General features: G+C 67.3%; 2 protein-coding genes across 2 annotated transcripts; one reads left to right on the forward strand and one right to left on the reverse strand.

Annotated features, from left to right (window-relative positions):
* Positions 1-10,958: 10,958 nt before the first annotated feature.
* On the forward strand, positions 10,959-17,945 carry VANGL2 (VANGL planar cell polarity protein 2). The gene is made up of 8 exons (XM_086768141.1): positions 10,959-11,028; positions 12,205-12,472; positions 12,560-12,680; positions 14,235-14,842; positions 15,775-15,911; positions 16,099-16,234; positions 16,482-16,713; positions 17,020-17,945. The coding sequence occupies exons 2-8, from the start codon at positions 12,402-12,404 to the stop codon at positions 17,278-17,280; spliced, it is 1,566 nt and encodes a 521-aa protein (XP_086624267.1). The 5' UTR covers positions 10,959-11,028; positions 12,205-12,401; the 3' UTR covers positions 17,281-17,945.
* A 2,568-nt stretch (positions 17,946-20,513) lies between these two features.
* LOC147597234 (uncharacterized) lies at positions 20,514-23,340 on the reverse strand. Its single transcript, XM_086768147.1, has 7 exons — positions 23,254-23,340; positions 22,385-22,591; positions 22,135-22,236; positions 21,667-21,702; positions 21,520-21,581; positions 21,319-21,402; positions 20,514-20,603 (listed from the first exon to the last, which is right to left on the reverse strand). The coding sequence occupies exons 1-7, from the start codon at positions 23,315-23,317 to the stop codon at positions 20,544-20,546; spliced, it is 615 nt and encodes a 204-aa protein (XP_086624273.1). The 5' UTR covers positions 23,318-23,340; the 3' UTR covers positions 20,514-20,543.
* Between the last annotated feature and the right edge of the window lie 1,015 nt (positions 23,341-24,355).

Raw genomic sequence — 24,355 nt, forward strand, 5'->3', positions numbered from 1 at the left:
TTTGGCGCTGGTGGCAGGGTCCCCGCGCGGTCGATGCCTGTGAAAGGCGGCGGTGGGAGGGCGGCCGTCACCCACCGCTCCCACCGAGGGACCAGGATGCGTCCTCTTGGCGCTCAGCATCCCTCCAGCGCTGGCCGGGCTCGGGCTCGCTGGGAGCCGGGGCGCGCACCACGGTTTTGGTGTTCGCCAGCTCTGCAGCCCTGGTTTGAGCCCAGCGTGGGTTCGCTGGGACCAGTAGACCCCGAGAGGCCCAGTCCCTCTGGTGACGTCTGGTCCAGGCATCAGCATCTCCAAACGCACCCAGTAAAGCACCTTCCCGCCCCTGGAAAACCAGTGCGGCCCCAGCTCCAAAATCCCCATGCCCCTCTGCCTGGAAGAGCCCCCAGTCCCCATCCCCACGCCCCCCAAACCTCGCGAGCCCCCAGCTCTCTTCCCCGCTTCCTCGGCCCACCCCGCGCTACGCGGGGAAGCGAGTTTGCAGCTCGTCTCCTTTGTCTGCGCCGGCCCCGCGCGTCCCTGGGGGGCCGGTTGCAGCTGTTCGCCGCCTCACTCCAAATTTCTTCCTATAATCCATTGGCCTCGCCTCGGCGGGGATGCGTCGGAGGGGAAATCATCAACATGGGGGAGGAGCAGGGGGAGGAAGCGGGGAGACTTTGCGCCTGGATGCGGGGTCAACGGTGTCCGGTGGGGCATGGAAGGGGATATCGGGGGCCCTCGGTGCTCCCAGGCCCCCTTTTTGTCCCAGCTCTGGGATTTCTCCCCACCGTTCACCCCTTGGGACGCGCCATGTCCCCGCCGCCTGCATCCCCAGCTCTTCTCCCGACCCCAAGCCCCCATGGACGGAGGTTCGTGCGGGGCGGCCGTCTCCATCCCATCCCAGCGGCGGCTCCCAAACCTCTGCGGGGCCCGGTGCGCGCGGCTGCCAGCCCCGGCCCTGACATATGGTCCTCATTGTGTCTCCCACAATGGCAACGCTCCGTGCTCATTTGGATGCTGGTTCTGGCCTCGCTGCCGTCTCCGCCACATCGGGTCCCTCGCCGGCGCTTTGTGCATGCGGGCAGGCGGGGTGACAGGCAGCTCCGCTCCTCTCTGCCTCCCCAAGCGTTTTCCTAGCCGCTTCCCAACTCTTTCCCTATTCCCACAGCCTTTTCCCTCTGTCTCCCCTGCCCCTGCGCACGTCTCCATCCCTCCGTCCCTTCCCGGGGCTCTGGAGGACGCTGGTCCCGGTGTGCAGGTAGGCGTGTGCCGGAGGAACGCTTCACAGGGGCTTTGGGTTGGAAAAATCCTTACGGAAAACGGTCCTGGAGGTGCGGATAAACGGATACGCGTGGAGCTGCTCCGCTGCTGCTGCCCGGCGGCATTTCTGAATCCCTGCCCCGGGGACGACGAGGTGGGGACAGCTGCTGGCCCCCTTCCATGTCCCCAAAAAAAAGAGCAGCCGGGGCAGGAGGTGACACCCCGGCTTGGGAAGGGGGATGGACACCCCCATCTCAGTGTGCCTGGGGATGTCACCGTGGGCAGCAGCTGTGTCCCCCGCTCGCGGCGCGAGGCGGCAGTGCCACCTGCTGGGTCCCCAGGACCGGGCCCTGCCCGCTCACACCGACCCCCTGTCACCCTCCAGAGCTGGGGACCCCCAACCCCCGACAGCATCCCTGCAGCACCCCTGTCCCACCGCCAACCCCTGCCGCAGCTCTGGGGCAGGGCTGGGACCGCCACCCCGTGCCAGGGACAAAGGCAAACAGCACCCATGCGCATAGGTGGGACCTTCCCGCACGCATCCCCCCTGCCCCAGCGCCCAAAATCCTCCTTTCACACTTGGTTTGGAGCACCAGCGTTCCCCGAGGCCGCCATGCCCAAAAGAGCCGAGGGTCTCCCTGGATAGAGCGCGTCCCTGATCCCAGCCTTCCCGACACGGAGCCAAGGAGCCATCGGATGCCTCGCGCCTGGGACAATTTGGGACCTGTGTCCCCCCCAGGCAGGGTCCGCAGCACGTGGCGCCGGGCAGGGAGGGCCAGCGGGCCGAGGAGGGTCTGGCGTTATCACCGGCATCAGCGGTGGTCCCCCTGCTGATCCCACCCGGGGCAGGAGCAGGCTAGCCACCCTGCTTCCCAGGACTCCTGATCTCCGGAATGATCTGCCCGGAGCCTCTGCCCACTCCCTGCTGAGCCGGAAGCCCGGCCGTGACGCCTTGGCGTGGGCGTTGGACCTCTCTGGGGTCTGGTTGTTAGCGTGTGGGGTGGTGGGGGGGCTCTGGGCAAGGAGAGGGGTCTGGCGAGCGTGAGGGGACACAACTGCCCCCCACTCTGCTCCAGGAGGGCTTTGCAGGGGTCCTGGCTCTTCCCTGCTCTGCAGGTCATTGCCAAGAGCAAGGCAAGACAGAGCTGGTTCCGGGGACTCCGTCATCCCCAGGAGCCGGGTGGAAAGCGCCCAGCACCCTGCATCCTGCCGATCCCGGGTGCTCCCTGCACCTTGCAGAGCCGGGCAGGCTCTCCTGGCCCGAGCCGGGCGCGGAGGGAGGGGACCGTCCCTGTAAATCACAAGGTGGAACAATGCGGCCCCTTCCCAGCTGGCAGGGAGGCTCCAGCAAGCCCAGCTGGCCAGGAACGAGCTCCCAGTGCCCATTAATCACTCCCAGAGCCGGAGCAAGGGGGCAGCCGGCTGCAGGGGGAAGGGAGAGCAGGGGGGCCCACAGCCAGCTCCTAGGTGGGCTCCTCCACGAGGGACAAGAACCTCGATAAAAAAAAAAGAGGGACAAGCTGGCCAACCTTGGGGTCCCATCCTGAGGTGTCCCAAGCTCTGTCCCCCACATTCCTGCCCTGGCTTTTCCCTCCCTGCTCTCTGACCCCGCAGCTCCCGCCGAGCTCAGCCTGGGCCGTGCGTTTCGGGACGCTGCGGAGGGGACGTTACCGGACATCACCTGCCCGGCGCCTCTGCTTACGGGGCGCATGTTGGCGGGGAGGTGACCTGGAGGGACCTAAAACACGTGGGCTGAGCTGTGCTGGGGCTTGGGTGGGGCAGGACCCCCCCAGCCTGGCCAGGGACAAGCCAAGCCAAGGCTAACACGCTGGGTGGGGTCACACCGAGCCCATGAGGCCATCGCGCCTGGGGTTCACCATGTCCCCAAGTGCCCCTCTGCACCCAGGCGTGAGCGCGGCCAGGCCGCTGCGGGGGGAAGGGGCACCCCTGGGGTGCCCCCCTGGGTACCAGCCCACCGGGGTCACCTCCGGCTCCCACCTCTGTGCCAGGGCGGCCGGTTCTGGGCTCCCACGGCCCACGGATGCCCCCACCCGTGAAAAGCCGGACCACCGCCCAGGTGTGGCTCTGTCCCCCACCGCGCCTGGGTGGGGAGCCCACCCGTGTCCCTCGTGGTCCAGGAACGGGTCACAGCCCTGACCCCTCTGCTCCCGCTGCGCTGGGTGGGAGCGCCTGGGAGACCCCTGCCCCATCTCCCTAAAGGAGACGCGCCCGTGTGACCCCCTGCCCCTGCCCCTGCCCCTGCCCCTGCCCCTGCCCCTGCCCCTGCCCCTGCCCCTGCCCCTGCCCCTGCCCCTGCCCCTGCCCCTGCCCCTGCCCCTGCCCCTGCCCCTGCCCCTGCCCCTGCCCCTGCCCCTGCCCCTGCCCCTGCCCCTGCCCCATCGCTCCGCCCCCTCCTGCCCATTAAGGGAAAACAAGGCATTTAAATCCAGCCAATGGCGTGCGCCGGGAGCGGAGCGCCGCCCGCCATTGGGCAGCGTGGGGGGGCGGGCCCGGCCCGTTCCCAGCCCCGCTCATTGATATAAAGCGCCCGGCGGCTCGGCCCGGCTGTTCCGGGCAGGCGGCGCGCCCCCGCCGCGGGGTGTCCCACGCGTGGGGGTGGTCCCCGGGCCCCTGGTCTCGCCTGATGGAGGGGCTGGCTTTGCAGGGTGCTGGGGGGCGGGGGGTGTGATTGGAGGGGAGGTCCTTCCCTCTGGGACGGGTGGGGGTGCTGGGCCCCCCTCTGTAACCAGTGTGTGTGTCGTCGTCCCCCCGCTGCCGGGGGACACGAGTGGCCCGTGGGAGCGCAGGCTCCTTCCCACGGGCCCAGTGGGTGAGGGGATAGTGCCGCTCCGAAGCCCTGCGCCCCGAGACCCCTATAAGGGACCCTGGCTTGTGGGGGGCACAGCTCCGTCCCTTCCACCCCCCCACCCCCCAGGTCCCTCTCTACAAACGGGGGGGGGGCTGCAGCCGCTGGCCCCTGTGCCCCCATCCCTCCTTGTCCCTCGGGAGCAGGGCTGGGGGCACACGGGAGATGGGGCGGGGGTCTCCCAGGCGCTCCCACCCAGCGCAGCGGGAGCAGAGGGGTCAGGGCACCCACGTGCCGTGACCTGTCCCTGGACCACGCCGGGACACCGCGACCACGAGGGACACGGGTGGGCTCCCCACCCAGGCGCGGTGGGGGACAGAGCCACGCCTGGGCGGTGGTCCGGCTTTTCACGGGTGGGGGCATCCGCGGGCCGTGGGAGCCCAGAACCGGCCGCCCTGGCACAAAGGTGGGAGCCGGAGGTGACCCCGGTGGGCTGGTACCCAGGGGGGCACCCCAGGGGTGCCCCTTCCCCCCGCAGCGGCCTGGCCGCCCTCACGCCTGGGTGCAGAGAGGCACCTGGGGACGCGGTGACCCCCTTCGGGTGCTAGGGCTGCCCAAAACCGGGGGACGCCCCCCCCCGCCACTGCGATCCTTATCCCCCAAACCCAGCTGCGGGTCGAGGACCGGGGGAGCGGGTGGGGATCCCCCACGAGTGGGACCCCCCCTCCCCAGCTGCAGGGCTGGGAGGGAGGGGGCGGATGCCGGGGGAGGATGCCGGGGGTCGCACCCTCCCCCAGCCCCAGACAATGGCCCCGCAGCGGCTCCGGGAACAATGGGCGCGCGCGGGGGGAGCGGCCGGGAACAGCGGCGGGGGGGGAACGGGGGGGGGCGCTGCCGGCCCGGGGCGCGGTGAGGCCGGGGCGGGGGGGGGGGCTCCGCTGGGATTCGGGGTTTCCTCCGCCTCCTCCTCCTCCTCTTCCTCCTCCTCCTCCTCCTCCGCCGCAGCAACAGCAGCCGCAGCAGCAGCCCCGGGATTTTTGGTGCTGGGGGCGGGGAGGGGGGGGGGAACGTGCACAAAGGTGCGGCGGAGATGGTGAGTGGGGACCCCGGGGGGTGCGCGGGGAGGAGCGGGGCCGGGGGGCCGGGGGGGGGCCGGGGCTGGGCTCGGCGCGTCCCGGCAGGAAGGGCCTGGGAAGCCGGGGACTTTCCTGGGCCGGTGGCCAGGCGGGGAGCGGCTGCTCGGCGAGCCCGGCTCCCGGGGGTGCCCGGCTGCGTGGCGGGGGAGATGCGGGGCTGCCAGGTTTTCCTCTGCTCCCCCCCCACCCAAGCCCTGAAGCGGGGGTCCCTGAGGATGCACCCAGGGGTGGGCCCCGCTCCCGGGGTGCCGGTTGCTCCCGTTTCTCAGGGCTCCCCGCTCCCGGGGTGCTGGTTGCTCCCATTTTGCGAGGCTCCCTGCTCCCAGGGGTGCTGGTTGGTCCCATCTCGCGGGACTCGCCGCTCCCAGGGTGCCGGTTGCTCCCAGTTCACAGGGCTCCGGGGTGCCGGTTGCTCCCGTTTCTCAGGGCTCCCCACTCCCGGGGTGCTGGTTGCTCCCATTTCACGGGGCTCCGCTGGCCCTGGGGTCCCTCCCCAGTGGGTGATGCTGCGGGGTCGGGTCCCCACCCCAGCCTGGCACCGTGGCTTTCCCACTCCGCAGCAGGCATGCTTATACTGGAGTTTACTGGCCGAGCTGCCTTGCTGCGGTCAACCGCGCCTTGGCCTCCGAGCCCTTTGTGCCCAGCTCAGGGCTTTCTCCCCGCTCGCAGCCCCTGCGAGCAACACAGCGACCGCGGGCCGAGGGTGGGCACCCACGGGGTGCCCTGAGCCGGGGCTTGGGTGGCCGCTGCGAGGATGAGGAGGTGCAAGCGGCCGATGCTCCCGCCAAGCTGGGCGAGACCCGTGAAGCAGGGTCTGCTCACTGCGCCCGTCTCTGCCGGGACGCTCACCTGTTCTGGGAGAGACCCGGCCGGATTCTGATCCGGTTTAGCTTGGTCCCGTCCTGGCGCAGCGCCCTGAGTTCCCTCCCCTCGTCACCGGACGCGCGAGCGCTCAGACGTCGGCCCTGCTGCTCCGTCTGGGGCGAGCGGCTTTATTTCCTTGGGAGAGGGCGTAGAGGCTGCTTCCCCCCTCCAGGCCTTGGTATAATAACCGAGGCAGAGGTTTTAAAAAAAAAAGAAAAAAAAAATTAAATATCATCTTCACGGAGCCTCTGGGGACGGCTGTTGCTTAATCACAGCGATTCGGGACGGTGCTGGGACGCGGCCGGGCGCGCGGGCAGCCCAAGTCGGATGCAGTCTCCGCGCAGCCGGGTTTCTCCTGGGTGCTGACGCTGGCTTTGTGCTGGGGGCTGAGCTCAGGATGCGACCGGCTGGTTTAACAAGCAGCCGACGCCGGCGATGGCTCCTCGCCTGCACGTTGGGCCGGTGGGGTTGGGGTTTGGGGGGTCGCTGGGTCCCGTGGGTGACCCCAATCCTGGGGGCAGCGACCGCCCGTCCCCACGCTCCCTTTGACGGCTTGAATGATCCAATATGGTTTGTTTTGGTTTTTTTTTTCATCAGCTTGCAGACAATGGGGCCGGTGGGGGCTTGGGGGAAGGCGGGGAGCCCATCACCCTGGCGTCGGGCAGGGCTGGAGCAGCCCCGTTCATTTGGGATTTGGGTTCTGGTTTTGGAGGGCCAGCGCTGCTGGCGGATGCTTTATGGCTTTATTGTCCAGCCAGGATGCTCAGGAGGGAGCCTCGGAGAAAACCACGGGGCCTCGCTGCCCTTCCCGGGCCGCCGGCAGCGAAGCGGCGAGCGCTCGGACCCGCGGGCGTCGCGGCACCAGGGCAGCCGGACCCCACGCGAGGGATTTTTTTTTTCCCTTCCGCCCTCCAAAAGCGTTTGCCGCCTTGGGCTGAGTGCGGCCCCACCTTGAGCGCCGCGGCTGGTGCGTGAACGCGGTTGCCGTGCCCTTTGCCTGGACCCGGGATGGATCCCGTCTCTTTTTGGGGCTCCGAGACACGGATAACGCTGTCTGCCCCGCCGCGGCCCCGCGGGATTTGGTGGGGTGAGTTGTTTGGCACCCGGAGCTGATGGAGCAGAGCGTGATCTAAAAGCGTGATAATTTATGCGGCGGGTGGCCCTTTTGGGGTAGGAACCGGCCCTTTTGGGGTAAGAACTGGCCTTTTGGGGTATAACTTGGCCTTTTTGGGTGGGTACCGGCCCTTTTGGGATGTCGCTGCAGTGCCTTGGGGACAGACCTGGCGATGCTTTCGGAGAACGCGCTGAAATAACAGTAACGCCCTGACCCCCGAGCGCAGACCCCTGCCCTGTCCGAGCATCCTGCAGGACGCTGGTGACCGCCGGAGAAGCGGGCTGGGACTCCGGCGTTGGCGTCCTCCCGTGCCCCGGAGGTTGGTGGCTTTGCGCTGACGTCCCCACCCAGAGGCACCACTGGTCTGGTGGGACGGTGGCAGCAGGAGGGGAGAGGTTTGGGCAGCGGGAGGGAGATGGGGCAGCCGCGGTGTTGGCAACGCGCTGGGCGTCGCGCTGCCGTCCCACCTCCGCCCGGACCCGGCGCCGGAATCCACGAGGGCGAAGCTGCCACTTGGCTTTTTGGGGAGCCCCGGAGCCTCCCCGCGAGCTCGGACCGAGGAGGCCGGGGGCTGTGAGGATGCGGGGCGCGGGCTGAGCCCCTCCGCCAGGCGCTGAGCGCTGGGAAGGGAGCGACGGAGCGGGCGAGCGGCGGAGGGCGCGGGGCCGCGGTTAGGATCCCGTGGTGCCGGCGCATTTTGCAATGCAAACAACTTTCTCCGCATCCCGCCCGTTCTCATGCAAATCTCTGGGTTCTGTACATTTTTTTCCCCCCCACTCTCTCTGGTTCCAGCTCTCGGCGCCGTCGTTTCCACCTGCGCGGAAGGAGCCGGTGCATCCCCGACGCGGCTGCCGCCTCCGTCGCTCCCGGCCGCGCGACGGAACGGGAACGCCAGGCCGAAGGCCAGGCCTTTGTCCCGAAATCACGCGGTGGGACATCCCGGCCGGAGGAACCGCGGCGGGGACCGAGCGCTCCGGGCCCTTGGGCGTTCCCGTGGATATTGTAACAATCCCGAGTGATCGTAATTAAAGCTGGCAGTTTGGAAGGGATATTAAACCCTCCGCATCCAAGCTGACGCTGAGCAATTTGAGAGCAGAATGAGACCCCATGGGGGAGCTCGCGCTTCCCATGGGCCTTGCCCGCGTCCCTCTGGAGCGCCTGGTCGTGCCAACGGACCGAAGAGCTGGAATTCTGCGGATCGCTCCCAGCGGTGGCGTCTCCCGGGGCCGGGGCTGGAGCGATGGCAGGGAGGGGGGCCGGAGCGGCCGCTTTCCCAGCCGGACGCGGGGCTCGGGGTTCGGCCGGGGAAGGGAGCGTGGTGAGGGACGTGCCGCGAGCTCCGCCGGCCCGGAGGAGATGCCGGGCCGGGGGGAAAGGAGGGAAAATCGTTGGTGTTTGGGTGCTGGACGGAGAGGGCAGGTGATGCACGGCGGGTGCGTGGGGCTCGAGTAGACGCGGCAAGGGGGGATCTGCTTTGACCCCCCCCAAATCCTGCGTGGGGAGCCTGTATCCCCCTCCCCATCCAAGCAGGAGCACCCACCGGGCTTTTCCCAGCCCTGCACCCACCTTTGTGGGCACCCAGCTCCCAGTACCGGCAGCCTCCTCCACCCCCTGCCCCCGATATTTGGTGCCTACACGAAACGCGGTCATCGCCCCGCCGTCGTCCCCCCCCCAGCGCGGGGCCGGGGAAGGCGACCATTGTGCGCAGGCAGCGGGGCGTGTTTGTGAAGCCAAGCAAGCAAATGTGCCGGGCACGCGGCTCGGCGGAGCCCTGCGCCACCGCCGGGAGCTGCCTCCCGTTCCCAGGCCGGTTTCGGCGACGTCCCCGCCGTGGGCATGGCTGCTCGGGGGGCGGGGGGGGTGTCCCCGGGCCAGCCTCCCCGAAATGATGGCGAGAGGCAGGGCTGAGGCTCGCGTTGGGTTTTCTGCCCGGCGATAAACAGCCGGGCGCTCCGGCTGGCGGCGTGCCTCGGTTTCCCCGTCTCCGTCACGCAGCCCTACTGGGCTTACTGGGAGGATGAGGAGCGGTGGAGTCACGTGCTGGGAATCCGGGGTCCTCCTGGCTCGCTCTGTGACTCGGTTTCCCCATCGCCACCATGCCGGTCGGGTGGAGCAGGAAAACACCTGCCCAGATGTTCCGGCGCTGGTGTTTCCCTCTGCTCCCGCTCGGCTCCGGCGGTGGGACGCCAGCTGTCGCCTCGTGACCACATCAGAGCATCCCGACGGCGTGCCGGCTGCTCCACCGCCGCTCCAAGCGGGTTTTTCTCCAGCGGACGGCGTGCCCGGTGCCGAATTTGTGCCGCCCGGGCCGAGGGGCACGCGGCCTCGCCGGGGACGGGAAGGGAGGATTTTCCTCTCGGGATTTGTGTGAAATAAGAAAGCTAGAAACACTTGGATCTATTTTTTTTTTTTTTTGAGCATTTGAATGCAAAAGGTGGTTTGCGTTTGAGGTTCGCGGGCTCAAAGCCAGGAGGGACGGCAGCGGCGGCTTTTCGGAGCGCCCCGGAGCCGAGCTCTGCGCTTTGAACCCGCGATGTTCTCCGGCACCGTCCCGAGCAGCCATCCAGTCTGGGCTTGAAGATGTCGAGAGATGGCAAATCCTCTCCTCCCCTGGGGAGTCGGTGCTGATGCTTAATCACCTCGCTATTAAAAATGTGAGTTTTCCTCCTCGTTTGCATGCGCCTGGCTCTCGCTCCCAGCCCTCAGCGCTTGCTCGGTGTCTCCGCCGGCTCGGTGAGGCGAAGCTGCTTCTCCTCCATTTCCAGCCTCTCCACCTTGTGCTGCTCAACCGGCTTTCCCCACTCATCCGAGCAAAAATAAAAAAAAAAATCCCTTTCTTCCCCGCCGGAGCGGCCATGGGCCGGGAGGACGCGGAGCTGCAGCATGGCTGCTCGGTTTATTCCCCCCGCCAGCCTTTTGGGAGAAAGTTCCCGTTTTGGGACGGGCAAGACACAGGGTCCTCGCTGGCCGGAGCCAGGCCCTGGGCTGGGTGCGGAGATCGCCCGCGGATCGTGCCGGAGCAATCCGTCCCGCGCCCTGGGAGAGCCCCAAAACCTCTGCCCCATCGCGGGCTGTGACGGAAGCCGTTCCCGTGGCTCGTTGCTCACTCCCCTCGGAAACGCGTGCCGCCTTCTCCCTCTGAACGGAGCCGCCTTCGTCTCCTGCCTCCGGCTTTGCCTTTGGGAGCTGGACGGCCCCCGGGGGTCCCCACGCCACCCGTGGGGACGCGGGGACGGACTCAATCCGCAGGCTGGTGCCTCAAAGGGCCAAGATGTTTTGGAATGTCTTGATTTTGGCTTTGTCCTTCCGGGAGCGCCTGGTTCTGGCCGGAGCGCGGAGGTGCGGGAGCGGCCGCGGGGTGCCCGGCTACGGAGCAGGGTGCCGATGCGGCGTGGAGGTGATGCCGGGGCAGGTTTTGGGCTGTGGGGGTGTCCGGCCCACCCTCGTTTTCCTCCCCTCGCCAGGCGTCGAGACCGAGCGAGGAGCTGCGTTGGTGGGCGGTGCCCGGAGCGACGCGCAGCGGCTCTCCCCCGAACACGTGGCTGGGCGGCCGCCGCGGCACACGCGTGATTCCCGTCCCCGGAGAGGGGACTCTACGAAGCGTCCGTGTGCGGCAGCGACGCTTGGCTCCTGATTTCTTTCTCTCTTGCTTCCCCCAGCCGGAGCGCGGAGCCCCGGCGCGGCCGCCCACCCCGTGAGCAGCCCCCCATGCGCAGCCCCTCCGCCACCCGCCATCTGGATGCCGTCCTCGCCGGAGGCTGAGGATGCCCCGCGCGCCTCGGTGACCACCGGGACAGGGGACGTGACCACCGGGACGGGGGACAGCACCGTCCTGCAGCCGCCTCGCCTCGGCCTCCCGCACCGCCCCGCCGGTGAGTCCCTCTGCCCCCAGTATCCACCTCCTAATGGTGTTAATGGGCCGGACTGGGGACAAGCCGGACCCCCTGCGCTGGCGGAGGCAGCGGCTCCGGCATTGTTCCCAGCAGAAACTCGATCCCTGCCCGCAAACAAAGCCCAGAAGAGGTGGGGGGGGGCTGGCAGGGGGTTGGGTGGGGGGGGCACGGGGGGGTCCTTTCTCTCCCGGCCCCTTCCCCCATCGCTCGCTGGGGATGCTGGGACGAGCTCCTGGCCCTTTTGCCATCTCCTAGACAACCGGCGTTGGGTTGGGGGTGGGGGGGGGCTTTTGTTTCCATAGCGATAAACGTGTGAGCATCCAGCATGTGGGACAAAACCGGGACAAAAGGACACCCCCTCCTTCCCCCTCGGCTCCCCCTCGACCCCTTCCCCCCCTCCCGGAGGCCTTGGAGAAGAGGCCCAAAGACATTTGGGTTTTATTGGGTTGAAACGGCAATTCCGTGGTAACCCGCCACGGGCCCGCCCCCAAACGCAGCCGGGGCGGCTGGGAAAGGGGGGGTTTGGGGTTCGGGGGGTGCCCCAGCGCCCGCAGCCCCCCAGCACCCTTGGGGCGAGGGCCCCTCCGCCGCGGGCCCGGCGCAGGACGGGCGGCGCAATGCCCCTCTGCCCTCCCCGGTGCGATTGCAGACCCCCGCCGGCCCCGAGCCCACCTGGGGGGGTCGCAGGCAGCTCGGGAGCCCCCAAAACCAGTGGGGTGACCACGGCTGGCACCAACACGGACCCCAGCCAGGCTGGGGGATGCTCCGCGAGAAACCGGCACTCCTGGCTGCGAGATCCCGGCTCCGCGCCGGGAGACGTGTCCGGGCAGAGCCCTGCACCCGATTATTCATTCCTTTTTTAATTTTTTTTTTTTTTTTTTTAGCCCCCACCCTAGGCACTCTCTTGGCAGCGAAAGTAACGATCGTGACGTTAATTAGAGCATAAATCACCCCAAACAGAAGCTAATCGTGCCGTATCGTTACTAAGGGGGAAGGTGGCCGTTCCAGACCCGGGGTGGGCACGGGATAAAACACAAAATGCCCCCAAATTGACCCAAATTCCCTGTCTGCCGCCGCGGTGGTGCAGGGATGGTGGGCGAGGGGCCCGCCGTATTCCCGGGACGCCGCGGCTGAGCCTTCCTGTTTTTCCGGCAGGCGGGCGAGCCGTTTTCTCCTGAGCCGAGCCCAGCCAGGTGATCAAAATAGAGTCCCTCAGGGTGACGGTCGACTTCCTGAGGGTGCCCCTGGGCCTGAAGAAGCCCCCTCTGAAGGAGGCCCTGGCTGCCGTCCCGGGGCCGGGGAGAGCCAAGCCCTGCGGCGTGGAGCGGCACAAGCCCCAGCGCTCCGACGCCATGGACAATGAGTCGCAGTACTCGGGATATTCCTACAAATCTGGGCACTCCCGCAGCTCCCGCAAGCACAGGTGAGGGGTCGGTGGGAGCCTGGGGGGGGTTCCCTGGCCACGGTGGGTGCTGCCACCCCCGTGCACCCCCCCTTCTCCCCCTTCCAGGGACCGGCGGGACCGACATCGCTCCAAAAGCCGGGATGGGAGCCGCGGGGACAAATCGGTGACCATCCAAGCGCCGGGAGAGCCCTTGTTGGACAACGAGTCGACGCGGGGCGACGAGAGGGTGAGCTGGGCAGGGAGGAGGGATGGGGTGGGCGTCTCTGCCCTGCGCCGGGAAGCTGCCGAGGCTGGGAGCCGCCGGCGGGGCGCGGGGGCTCCCGGCGTGCCCGCCGCTCCCGGGCGGAGCGGTCGAGCCGGTTGGGCTTGCCCTCGAGTTTTGGACGGGCTCCTAGGAGCTCTGCGGCGGCGCCGGCGGGGAGGGCGGCCGGGCGGCGCGGGTGCAAATCAAAGGGGCCTGGCTGCAGCGGCACCCCCGGGAAGCAGCCGGGGTGGAAAACACCCCGGGGAATCCAATCCCTGGGGATCTGCTCCTTAGGGATTAGCTCCAGCTCCTCACTCGGTGCCTGCCGGTGGCGCCGGCACGCTGTAACCCCAGCTCCCGGCCGAATCGCACCGGCGAGCGGCCCTGGCACGGAGGAGGCTCCCGTGCCGCGTCCCGCCGCCGGCCGCCACGGCCCACGGGGGTCCCTGGGCGCCCCGTGTCCCCCCGGGCTGGGTGCCGGCACCCCTCCGGCCGCCACAGAGCCGGATCCCTGCCTTCTGTCATCTCCCGGCCACCTACGCCGGCGGCTCCGGCTCTTTTCATCTTCCCTCGCCAAGAAACCAACGGCCGGGGTTCACAGCGGCCAGGCCGCCGGCAGCCGAGCCTGCCCGGTCCCGCGCGGCCGGAGCGCAGCGGTGGCAGCGCTGGGGACGGGCTGGGACGGGGACCGATCCTCCCGGCCCCTCCTCCGCTTCCCATCCCTGCGGAAAGCCCCAGGCTGTGGCTTTGTTTTGCTGTTTGGGGTGAAATTGCTGGTTTTCCTGCAGAAATTCGAGGAGGGGCGGGGAAATACGCTACGATAAATCCCCAAATTTTGGGGATGCTGACGTGCTGTGAAGGAGAACGCGACGGTCTGGGGCGGAGGACAGACCCCTGGCTGTGCCGGGGCGGTGTTTTCGGTGGCCGCGGTGGAACATCCCCCTCCCCACTGAAACCCCACGTTTCAGCTGGGAAATAATCCCATGGGATGGCTCATTTCTGCTCCCCTCCGGCTTGAGGAGCGGGGTTTCGGAGGTGCTGGGAGACCCGTCCGGCTCCCGGAGCTGCCGAATCGCCGGCGGCTCGGTCCTGCCCGGCGCGGCATCGGAGGAGACGGCGCCCGCCCGCGCGGCAGCGCCGAGGGTGTGTTGGGACGGCGGCCGGGCGTGTTCCTTCTGGCCCTGCCGCTGAGGGAGTCTGCCTGGGAGCGGGATGCTTCCCACTTCCAAAGTGGCTCCCGCCGGAGCCGGAGAGGTGGAACGCAGCACGGAGCTGCCGACGGGGGTTTTCCCGGAGGGTCGTCCCCCACCCCAAATCGCTGCGTCCCCCCCACCCCAGGCTGTTTTCGCCGTCTAAATGGGGGTGACTGTGCCGGGCAGCGCGCCGGGCTTTGAGGTTCAGTGGGTGGGAGCTGCTGGGGTGGGGTGGGGTGGGATGGGGTGGGGTCCAGCGCGGCCGGCAGCGGCACCGGGGCCGGCAGGCGGGGCGGGGGGGGGTACACGGAGCCACCCCGCGTAACCCACCCGCCGTCACCAGGACGACAACTGGGGCGAGACCACCACGGTGGTGACGGGGACGTCGGAGCACAGCATCTCGCACGATGACATCACCCGCATCACCAAGGACATGGAGGACAGCGCCCACCTGGACTGCTCCCGCCACCTGGGCGTGGCGCTGGCCGGGGCGCTGGCGCTGCTGGCCTTCCTCACCCCCCTCGCCTTCATGCTGCTGCCCCAGCTGCTGTGGCGGGAGGAGCTGGAGCCCTGCGGGACGCCCTGCGAGGGGCTCTTCATCTCCGTGGCCTTCAAACTCCTCATCCTCCTCTTGGGCAGCTGGGCTCTCTTCTTCCGCCGCCCCAAAGCCTTCTTCCCACGCGTCTTCGTCTTCCGGGCGTTGCTGATGGTGCTGGTCTTCCTCCTCGTCGTCTCCTACTGGCTTTTCTACGGCGTGCGCATCCTGGACTCGCGGGACCGCAACTACCAGGGCGTGGTGCAGTACGCCGTCTCGCTGGTGGACGCGCTGCTCTTCGTGCACTACCTGGCCGTGGTGCTGCTGGAGCTGCGCCAGCTGCAGCCCCAGTTCACCCTCAAAGCCGTGCGCTCCGCCGACGGCGCCAGCCGCTTCTACAACGTCGGCCACCTCAGGTACTGGGAGGGACTGGGAAGGTGTTGGGGGGTTGGGGGTGGGGGGGTGCCCGTGTTGGGGCGCCGGGCGGGCTGGCAGGCGGGTGTGTGCGCGGGCATCGGTGTGTGTGCGCGCAGGCGTCGAGGCACATGCGCACACGCGTGTGTATGGTCATCACCGCGTGTGCGCGTAGGGGCATAGAGGTGTGTACATATGTACACGGGCATTGAGGCGTGTGCGTGTACGTACGTACACAGGCGGTGATGCGTGTGCGCATACGTAGGTACGCGGGCATTGATGTGTGTACGTATGTGCACGGGTGTCTGTGCGTGTACATATGTGCATGGGCATCGATGCATGTGCATGTACATATGTGCATGTGCATTCATCTGTGTGAGCATACATAGGTACATGGGTGTCGATGCATGTGCATTGGTGCATGGGCGTCGATGCATGTGCACGTACGTATGTGCCCGGGTGTCGATGCGTGTGCGCGTATGTATGTGCACAGGCATCGATGCGTGTGCAGGTATGTATGTACATGGGCATCAATGCATGTGTGGGTACGTGCGTAAACGGGCATCAATGCGTGTGCACATACCTGTGCACAGGCATCAATGCGTGTGCGTTCATAGAATCACAGACTTGGTTGAAGAAGACCTTTCAGGTCATCAAGTCCAACCGTAAAATTTGTGTGTGCGCACTCACATGAGTGCATGTATGTATGTGCACGTGCATTCACGTGTGTGCATTCACGTGTGCGTGCGCCCGTATTCCCGAGTGGACGTGCCTGTGCGCCGGCCGGACGGAGGAGCCGCGCGGTGCCTCGCCGCGCGCTGCGACGTCCCCGCGGTGCCGCGCGCTGCCCGCCGCTCCCTCCCGCCCCGCCCCGCCTGCGTGCGCTCACCCGCTCTCCGTGCCCTCCCCGCCGCCCGGCCCTGTCTCCCCGCAGCATCCAGCGAGCGGCCGTCTGGATCCTGGAGAACTATTACCAGGATTTCCCGGTCTACAACCCCGCCCTCCTCAACCTGCCGAAATCCGTCCTCTCCAAGAAAATGTCTGGGTTTAAGGTCTATTCCCTCGGCGAGGGTGAGCGCCCCTTCCCTCGCCCTCTCCTCTCGTCCTCTCCCCTCCTCCCCTTCCCCATCCCTGCGTTTCCCTCTCCGGAGGCTCCTCTCGGCCCGGGACGGCCGTGGGGCTGCGGGGCGCTTCCCGCTCCCCCTGCAGCCCCCCCCCACCGCCACCTCCCCCTCTAACCTCACCCGGTTCCCGGCAGAGAACACGACCAACAACTCCACGGGCCAGCCCCGCGCCGTCATCGCGGCAGCCGCCCGCCGCCGCGACAACAGCCACAACGAGTATTACTACGAGGAGGCCGAGCACGAGCGCAGGGTGCGGAAACGCCGCGCCAGGTACGGGGCCAGCGGCGGGGCGCCCTGTGGCCGCGTGTCCCGTGGGGTGCTCAGGAGGGTGGGATGGGTGCTGGGGTCACCCCCGGCCCCCCCTGAGATGTCTCCCTGCTCTTGGGGAAGCGCGGCACGGCGCGGCATGGCCGGATCTCCCCCCGGAATGGTTTTGGGGTGGAAGCCATCCGCGTGTCGGCGGGCCGCTCCCCCCCGGCTCTGCCCCGCCGCAGCTGGGTCCCTTCCCTCCCCGCAGGCTGGTGGTGGCGGTGGAAGAAGCCTTCACCCACATCAAGCGGCTGCAGGAGGAGGAGCAGAAGAACCCGCGGGAGATCATGGACCCGCGGGAGGCGGCGCAGGCCATCTTCGCCTCCATGGCGCGGGCCATGCAGAAGTACCTGCGCACCACCAAGCAGCAGCCCTACCACACCATGGAGAGCATCCTGCAGCACCTCGAGTTCTGCATCACCCACGACATGACGCCCAAGGTGCGCGGGACAGGGGCACGGCCAGGCGGGATGGGTCCAAGGGTTTGGACTTGGGTGGGGTGTTTTCCGCCCCCCCCCCCCCAGGAGGACAAAGGGGTGGGGGGACGGAGCCGGAAAAGCGAGTTGAACCCCAAGGGAGCGAGCGCGGTGGCGGGAACCACGCAGGGATGTTTTTCCTGCAGGACCTGCTGAGCAGCTTGAGGCTGCAAAAAAAAAAAAAAATAAACCCCAAAAAAATTAAAATTAAAAAAAAAATAGGCTGAGCCGTCAGCGGGTGACGTTCACACGTGCTTTCCCTCCTCCAAGGCGTTCCTGGAGCGGTACCTGACGGCCGGCCCCACCATCCAGTACCACAAGGACCGCTGGCTGGCCAAGCAGTGGACGCTGGTCAGCGAGGAGCCGGTGACCAACGGGCTGAAGGACGGGGTGGTCTTCGTGCTGAAGCGCCAGGACTTCAGCCTGGTGGTGAGCACCAAGAAGATCCCGTTCTTCAAGCTCTCGGAGGAGTTCGTGGACCCCAAGTCGCACAAGTTCGTCATGAGGCTGCAGTCGGAGACCTCCGTGTGAGCTGATGGAGAGGGGCTGGGGGGCAGACCCCCGCCGGACCCCTCTGTCTCGTCCTCCCCGTCTCCGCCGGGGCTCCAGGAGGCCACGGCTCGAGGGCAGAACTGCAGCGGGAGCAGCGCCCGCGCCCAGCTCCGTCGCCCACCCGTGACCACTCGCCTTCCGCCTCGCCTTGGGGTGGGGTGGGCTGAGCTCCTTCCTCCTCCTCCTCCTCCTCCTCCTCCTTCCTGAAACCCAGGTCCGTGTAGCATCCCGCGGGAAGGCGCGGCGCGGCGGCACGGCCGGGAAGGAGCCGGCGTTCCGGTGCCGTACCTCAAGGGCTCACTCTGCGCGTTCTTCACCAGCGTCTCCCAGCGCCGTCGCGTCCCGGGGACCCTTGGCGCTTGCCCCTTCTCCTCCTGGTGCCCGCCCCGGCTCCGACCCTAAACCGCCGCCCGCTGTCTGGGGCTGGTTTTTAATCCTGGAGTTTTTTTTTTTTTTAGGGGGGAAATATTTTGGAATCACCTCTGCGATCCGTGGCTGCTATGAAAACCTCCCCCTGCCTCCGGCATCTACGCCACCGTGGCGGCAACGCTCCTGGCTGCGGGAGCGTCCTCCTCGCCTCGCTGCTGAGGGTTTCCCTGCTCAGCTCTGAACAAAAAACAGTGAAAATTTGGTTTTTAAGAGAAGCAGAAGGGGGTTTTTTTTTTGGTTTTTTTTTTGTTTTTAAGTGGTTTCCCCACTCCCCGGGCCACCCACGTCCCCGGTCCCAGCAGCGCTCGGAGCTGCAGCCGCGGGTCGCAGCTTCAAAACGGCTCAGGGGCTCCCAGTCCTGGGTGGCCGCAGCGAGAGGTTCGTCACCGAGGTCCTTAATTAACGCCCCGTGGTGGCAGGGGGCTCGGGGGGGGTCCCACGAGCAGGGGCCTCCTCGCCGGCGGGGGCCGCAAAAGCTTTCGCCTTCCCTTGCGTTTAAGGTCGCAAATACCTCATGGATTTCTTGGATTTTGTTGGGTTTTTTTTTCCCCCCTCTGGAGCCCATTTTCCGGGTCGGGGGGGCTCGAGGGGCCGCGGCGGGGGGGGGTGGGGGCAGCTGCCAGGTTTCGGCCCGGGGAGCGGCGCGGGTGGATGGGATTTGGGGTTCTTGTGGCCGAAGCACTAAGGGCGTGTGGGGTCGGGCGGGGCAACGATGCCGCTGGGACCAGTAGCAGCACCAGTAAGGACCAGTAGCAAACTGAAGATGCTGGGGGTCCGGCCCCGGCTGAGCACCGCCGCTGCCGGGGGCTGGCTTGCCCGATTTCCAGGAAATCACCATTTTTTTGGGGGAGTTTCGACCCCCTGCCTGGGCTCCCCTCCTCTTCCAGCCTCTCGAGGCCGAAGGCCCCGGGTGTCACCCCGCTCCCTCAGCGCTGCTCCCCGGGGAGCCCGGTTTTTGGGGCATTTTACTGCAAAACAGCGAGCGGCTGGGGCGGGGGGATTTTCCACTGGGAGTTTAAGAAGAACAAACCCTTTTTTCATTAATTTTTCATTTTGTTTCGGTTGGGTTTTTTGTTTGCTTTTTTTTTTTTTTTTTTTGCAGAGCCAAGACCTTGTGCATGCATGTAGAAAAAAAAATTGTAAAATGTAAAATTTTTTTTTTTTAATATATAAAAAGCTTGGGTTTACAGTTTGCAGTGGATCGGAGCGTTACGGCAGCGGTAGGAAGTTTTGCTGCTTGGTTTCTGGTTGTTTTTTTTTTTTTTCATAGAGAAACTAAAACTGTACAAATTTTTTTTTTATATAAAATAAACGCATTTTGACTTTTTTTTTTTCCTCCTTTTTTTCTTCTTTTTTTTTTTTTTTTTTCTTCTTCTTCTCCTCTCCTTTATCTTCCCGGTGCTGGGAGAGGGGGTGAGGCAGCAGTTTTCGGCCCCCCCCGGCTCCTGCCCGCTGAGGGGAGGTGCTGCGGGGGGCAGGATGCGGCCACAGAGGGGAACCCCTCTCGGACGATGCTCGGTGCGGGACGAGGGCTTGGGGGTGCAGGGGGCCAAGGATTTGGGGGTTGAGGGGCCAAAGATTTGGGGTTTAGAGGGGTGAGGAGGTGGGGGTTGTGGGGGCCAAGGGTTGGGAGTTTGTGGGGGTCAAGGATTTGGGGTTTAGGGGTGCAAGGGCTGGGGGTTGGAGGGGCCGAAGATTTGGGGGCTGGGGGACCCCCAAGTTTGTGGAGCCAAGGGTTTGGGATTTCTGGGGTCCGAGGTTTGGGGCTGGGGGGGAGCAAGGATTTGGGATTGATGAGGGCGAAGGGTTTGGGACGAGCAGCGGCTCCGTGCAGCCTGGGGCAATGCCTGCACCCCCCCCCCAGGAGGGGGGCAACCCCCACCCCCTTTGCTGGGGGTGTGAGCCCCCCCGTCACAGCCCTGGAGGGGCCGGGTTGGGGGGGCTGCTCAAAGCCTACGCCTGCCCCCAGCTCCCACCTGCGCTGCAACAACCGCAGCGGCGGATGTACCGGCACCTGCGGCCCCCCAACACCCCCCCTCCACCCCCAGCACCCCCCCCAGCACCTCGCACCCCTTCCGCAGCAGCGGCAGCTCTGATTCACCGCCCGGGCCCCAGCGGCAGCGTTTCCTTTGGTTTTTGCAACTTTTCCCCCCCCCGTCTCAGCCTTGGGCCCTCCCCGGCTCCCCCCCCCACACACACACACGTCGCAGGAGGGTGTTTGCCGTGGGTGGTGGTGATGGGGGGGGGGCAGAGCGAGGGGAAACTGAGGCAGATCAGCGCCTCTCTGCCGTGTGATGAGTTTGTCGGATCTCATGTGCTGCTTCCCCCCCAGGATGGGGGGCGGCGGGGGGGGGGCGGGGGGGCGGCGCAGGTTATTTCAGGTCTAGGCGAGGTGTTTTGTTTTGTTTTGGGGTTTTTTTTTTCCCCCTCCGTGAGCAACCGAGCAGCACAAGAAATTCCTTCCACCCCCCCCCCACACCCTCCCCGGCCACCTCCGCTGCGTTCCCACGGGGGATCCAGGGATCCTGGGGTGCGATCCTGCTTTCTTGGCTCTGCCACGCCCAGCGCAACCGCCCCGAGTCCGAGTCCTCGGCACACGCGTGGCCTCCGTCCCACGCGTGTCCAGTCCCACCAGGATTTGGGCGCACCCCCCCCCCCCCCGCTCCGCCACCCGTGGGAAGGGCCCGCGCGGCACGCGATGCTGGTGGCTCCCGGCTGGGGGGCATCACCGGGGCCCCCTGCCCCTCGGGGGCGGGGGGGGCTCCTGCTCCCTGGGGGGGGTTCCGGACGCCCCCCGGCTCCTCCGGGAACCCTCAGTCGGCGCCGGGGTCCGCGGAGCAGCGGGGACCACCAGCGGCTGCGGGGGCGTCGGGCTGGGGAGAGGCAAAATCTAGGGCTGGGGAGGGGGCTCCAAACCCTCCCCTGAGACCCCCCTGGGCTGAGAAGGGGGCTCCAAACTCTCTGGGCTGGGGAGGGGACTTCAAACCCTCTGCTGGGACCCCCTGAGCTGGGGAGGGGGCTCCAAACCCTCCCCAGGGACCCCTCTGGGCTGGGGAGGGGGCTCCAAACCCTCCCCTGAGACCCCCCTGGGCTGAGAAGGGGGCTCCAAACTCTCTGGGCTGGGGAGGGGACTTCAAACCCTCTGCTGGGACCCCCTGAGCTGGGGAGGGGGCTCCAAACCCTCCCCAGGGACCCCTCTGGGCTGGGGAGGGGGCTCCAAACCCTCCCCTGAGACCCCCCTGGGCTGAGAAGGGGGCTCCAAACTCTCTGGGCTGGGGAGGGGGCTTCAAACCCTCTGCTGGGACCCCCTGAGCTGGGGAGGGGGCTCCAAACCCTCCCCAGGGACCCCTCTGGGCTGGGGAGGGGGCTCCAAACCCTCTGGGCTGGGGAGGGGGCTCTACACCCTCTGCTAGGACCCCCTGAGCGGGGGAGGGGGGCTCCAAATCCTCTGGGCTGGGGAGGGGGCTCCAAACCCTCTGCTTGAACCCCCCCTGGGCTGAGGAGGGGGCTTCAAACCCTTCCCTGGGACCCCCTGGGTTGGGGCTGAGCTGGCAGCCCCCCACCCCGGGCAGCGGGGGGAGCAAATACCTGGGGCGGTGGGGGGCCCGGCTGGCAGAAGGAGGTCTCGGTGTGCGCCGGGGCCGGGGGCTTCTGCGGCCCCTTCCTCTCCTCCTGCGAGAGAGGGGGCGGCTGCCCGAGGAGCTGGGGCTGAGCCCCCCCAGCGCCCCCCCTCCGCTGTGCGGGGAAACCGAGGCACGGCCCGCCACAACCCGCAGCGGCAGCACTCACCTGGGGAGCGGGGATGATGGGGGTGGTGTCCTGCGTTGGGGGGTCGTCCGGGACTCCCAAATCTGCAAGGGAAGGAGCCGGGGGGTGAAGGACGGCGCGGTGGTCCGGGGGGGACGGCGGGGGGCTCCAGCGGGGGGGATGGCTCACCTGAGGAATCGCTGGCGGCGGCCGGGTCCTGCGTCCCTGCAGGCCGGGGCAGACGCGGGCGTTAAACCAGTGAGACCCTACTGGGGGGGCAGCTGGCGAGTTTTGGGGGGGTTTTGCTTTGCAGGAGGGGGGGTAAAAAGAAAAAAACAACCCCCTTGGGCCCGAGGTTTGTGGTGACGCGGAGGAGAAGCCGGGGGGGGGGGGGGGGTGAAGGGGAGAGATGGGAAACGGCACAGAAAATGGGTAAATTCGGGATTTTTTTAAAGCCAGGTCTGAGCAAAGGGGGTTTGCGGGCACAGCCCCCCCACCGTGCCCCCCCCACCCCGTCGAGGCGCCCCAGAACAGCGGACTTTGCCGCCGCACCTCTCGATGCGCTGAGGCTGCGAGGGCTGTCACCCCTTCCTGCCACCCCGGCGGAGCGGGGGGTGCCGGTGCGGCGGGGGGGGGGCCGTGGCGGGGGGAGCTCACCTTCCCCCTTGGTCTGGCGGTAGGTGAAGAAGAGCACAAGCAGAGCGACCACCACGAAAATGACGGGGGACCAGTACCTGATGGGAACGGCCGACGTGGTTTCTACGGGAAGAGAGAGGAGACGTGGGAATGCTGCCTGCCAAAGTGGCCGGGGGCGGGGGTGGCAGGCAGCGGGGGGGGGCTCTGGGGGGTCTCCAGGATGTTGGCACACCCCCGAGCTGCATCCCTTCCTTTCCCCCACGGCACTCACTGGTTTTGTTCCCCGCGGAGCCTGCTCGTGTCAGCACGGGGGTGGCGACGGTGCCCCCGGTCCGCGAAGGGCTTGAGGTGGCCGTTGGCCACGTCGTCGGCTTGGCCGCATCACCGGCGGCCGTGGTGGCATCTCCGGTTGGCTCCAGGACATCATCACCCCGCGTGACGCTCTGGTGCCCTGGCTCCTCTTTTTGGAGGACGAGAGCTGGGGACGAGGGTCGTTATTTCACAGCGATGCCTCCCAGCACCAGAGCTGCCCCCCGGGATCGCACCGGCCCCGCCGTGGTCCTGCGCCAGGAGCTCAGCCCTCGCTGAGGAAGACAGCGCCGGCGGAGCGACGGACGCTGGGGAGGCCCAGCCCAGGGTTCGGTGGAAGCCGTGCCCGGCCGCACGCGGCTGTCGGGCAGCGTCACGCTGACGCAGCCCCGGCCGCGCTGCCGGAGGTTGCGCAAGTAACGGCGATGCCCACGCCGCTGGGTGCTCTGCGGTGGCAAAACAGGGTCCGCCCCAGCCAAACCAGCCCCCAACTGGGAGAGGGGATCCCTGCCGCTTGGCCAGCGAAGGGCTGGGCGGGCGATGAGGAGCGTGGGGTGCGGGTTTTTGGCACAGCCGGGTGCGGGGAGAGCCGGCGGCCCCCCACTCCTCGCCCCCGCGCACCAGCCAGACCCAGGCCGAGGGATGTAGCAGGTGGCCTCAGCCTTGCCCACCAAAAAACGGCCGGGCGAGCATCCCACCCCGCCGCAGGGCGTCCCGTGAGAAGGCATCGCACCCGCTACCTTCCCACCGCCCCTTCCTCCTCCTCCTCCTCCTCGCTCCAGGCCTGGAGACGTGCGGAGCCCCCAAACCCCATGCCACCGTCCCGCTCACCAGCTCCGGAGCAGAGCGCCGCGACGCAGAGCCACCCCACCCCAAAGCCTCTGGGCTCCATCATCCTTCTCCCCTGCCGAGCCCCCGGCCGCCGCTCCCGCTCTTGCAACGCCTTCCTTCCCCTTTCTGCCCCACCAACGGCTTCCTGCGAACTCGGAGGTGTCAACACCGAAATCGGGTGATTCACGGCCAAAAATCATCCCCGGGTTGGGGGGGGGGTCGTGTCCGGCGGAAGGGACGGAGCCCCGGCAGCCGTTGATGTGGGCGGAGGAGGAGGCGACGCTCCCTTCGGACCGGGCCCTGGTGCCCTCAGTGCTGGTTTAAGCCCTGTCCCGGCTCGGGGTGCAGGTGCAAGGACAGATTTGGTGTCACAGGGACAAATCCCTCGGTAAAAAACACGTCCCGCTGAGGGAGGTGCCCTAATGGGTCAGCAGGAGCTTGAGGAACTCCCAAGAGAGCCTGTCACCTACTGGGAAAACACGGAATGAGCGCCTTTCTCCACGGGCTCGTCGAAAACGAGCCGTTTGCACCCGAAATAACACGCTGCCAGAAATTGAGCTCAGATGCATCATGCGTTTTCATTGCCCTAGCTCCTGGAGGAGCTTGCATCGCTGGATAATTTCCCACCGGCACAGGCGAAACAGAGAGCAGGGGGAAGCGGCACACGGGGGAAGAGGCATCCCAGCGTGGGCGGCGTCCGTCTGTCCGGCGGCACCGGAAAATTCCTGCCCATTGTTTGGGAGTGGGTTTTGGGGGTGCACCCGCTGCCCTCTGCGCGCTGGGCACCCTCCGAGCCCCAGCCGGGATGCACATCCCAATATCCCATCCTGGGATAAAACCCAAGGTACCCACACATCCAAGGAGCGGAGCGGCTTGAGCAGCCCCCCTTCCTCAGCCCGTTTTCCCCAGGACCACCTCCCGCCCCTCAACACCTCGTTGACGGCGCAAAGCCGTGCCGAGCGCGGTGCCGGGGCGCTGCGAGGGTCGGAAGGGTCCCGGGGCAGAGTTTGGGAGCGCTCCCCAAACCCACAGCTGCTGAGCGCGCGGTGCCGAGGCGAGGGCCAGGCCTTTCCTCAGCGCTTCGCCCACCAAGCGCTATTTT

Source organism: Chlamydotis macqueenii, chromosome 28 (assembly GCF_036417535.1).
Source record: "Chlamydotis macqueenii isolate bChlMac1 chromosome 28, bChlMac1.mat, whole genome shotgun sequence".
In the NCBI taxonomy this organism is placed as follows: domain Eukaryota; kingdom Metazoa; phylum Chordata; class Aves; order Otidiformes; family Otididae; genus Chlamydotis; species Chlamydotis macqueenii.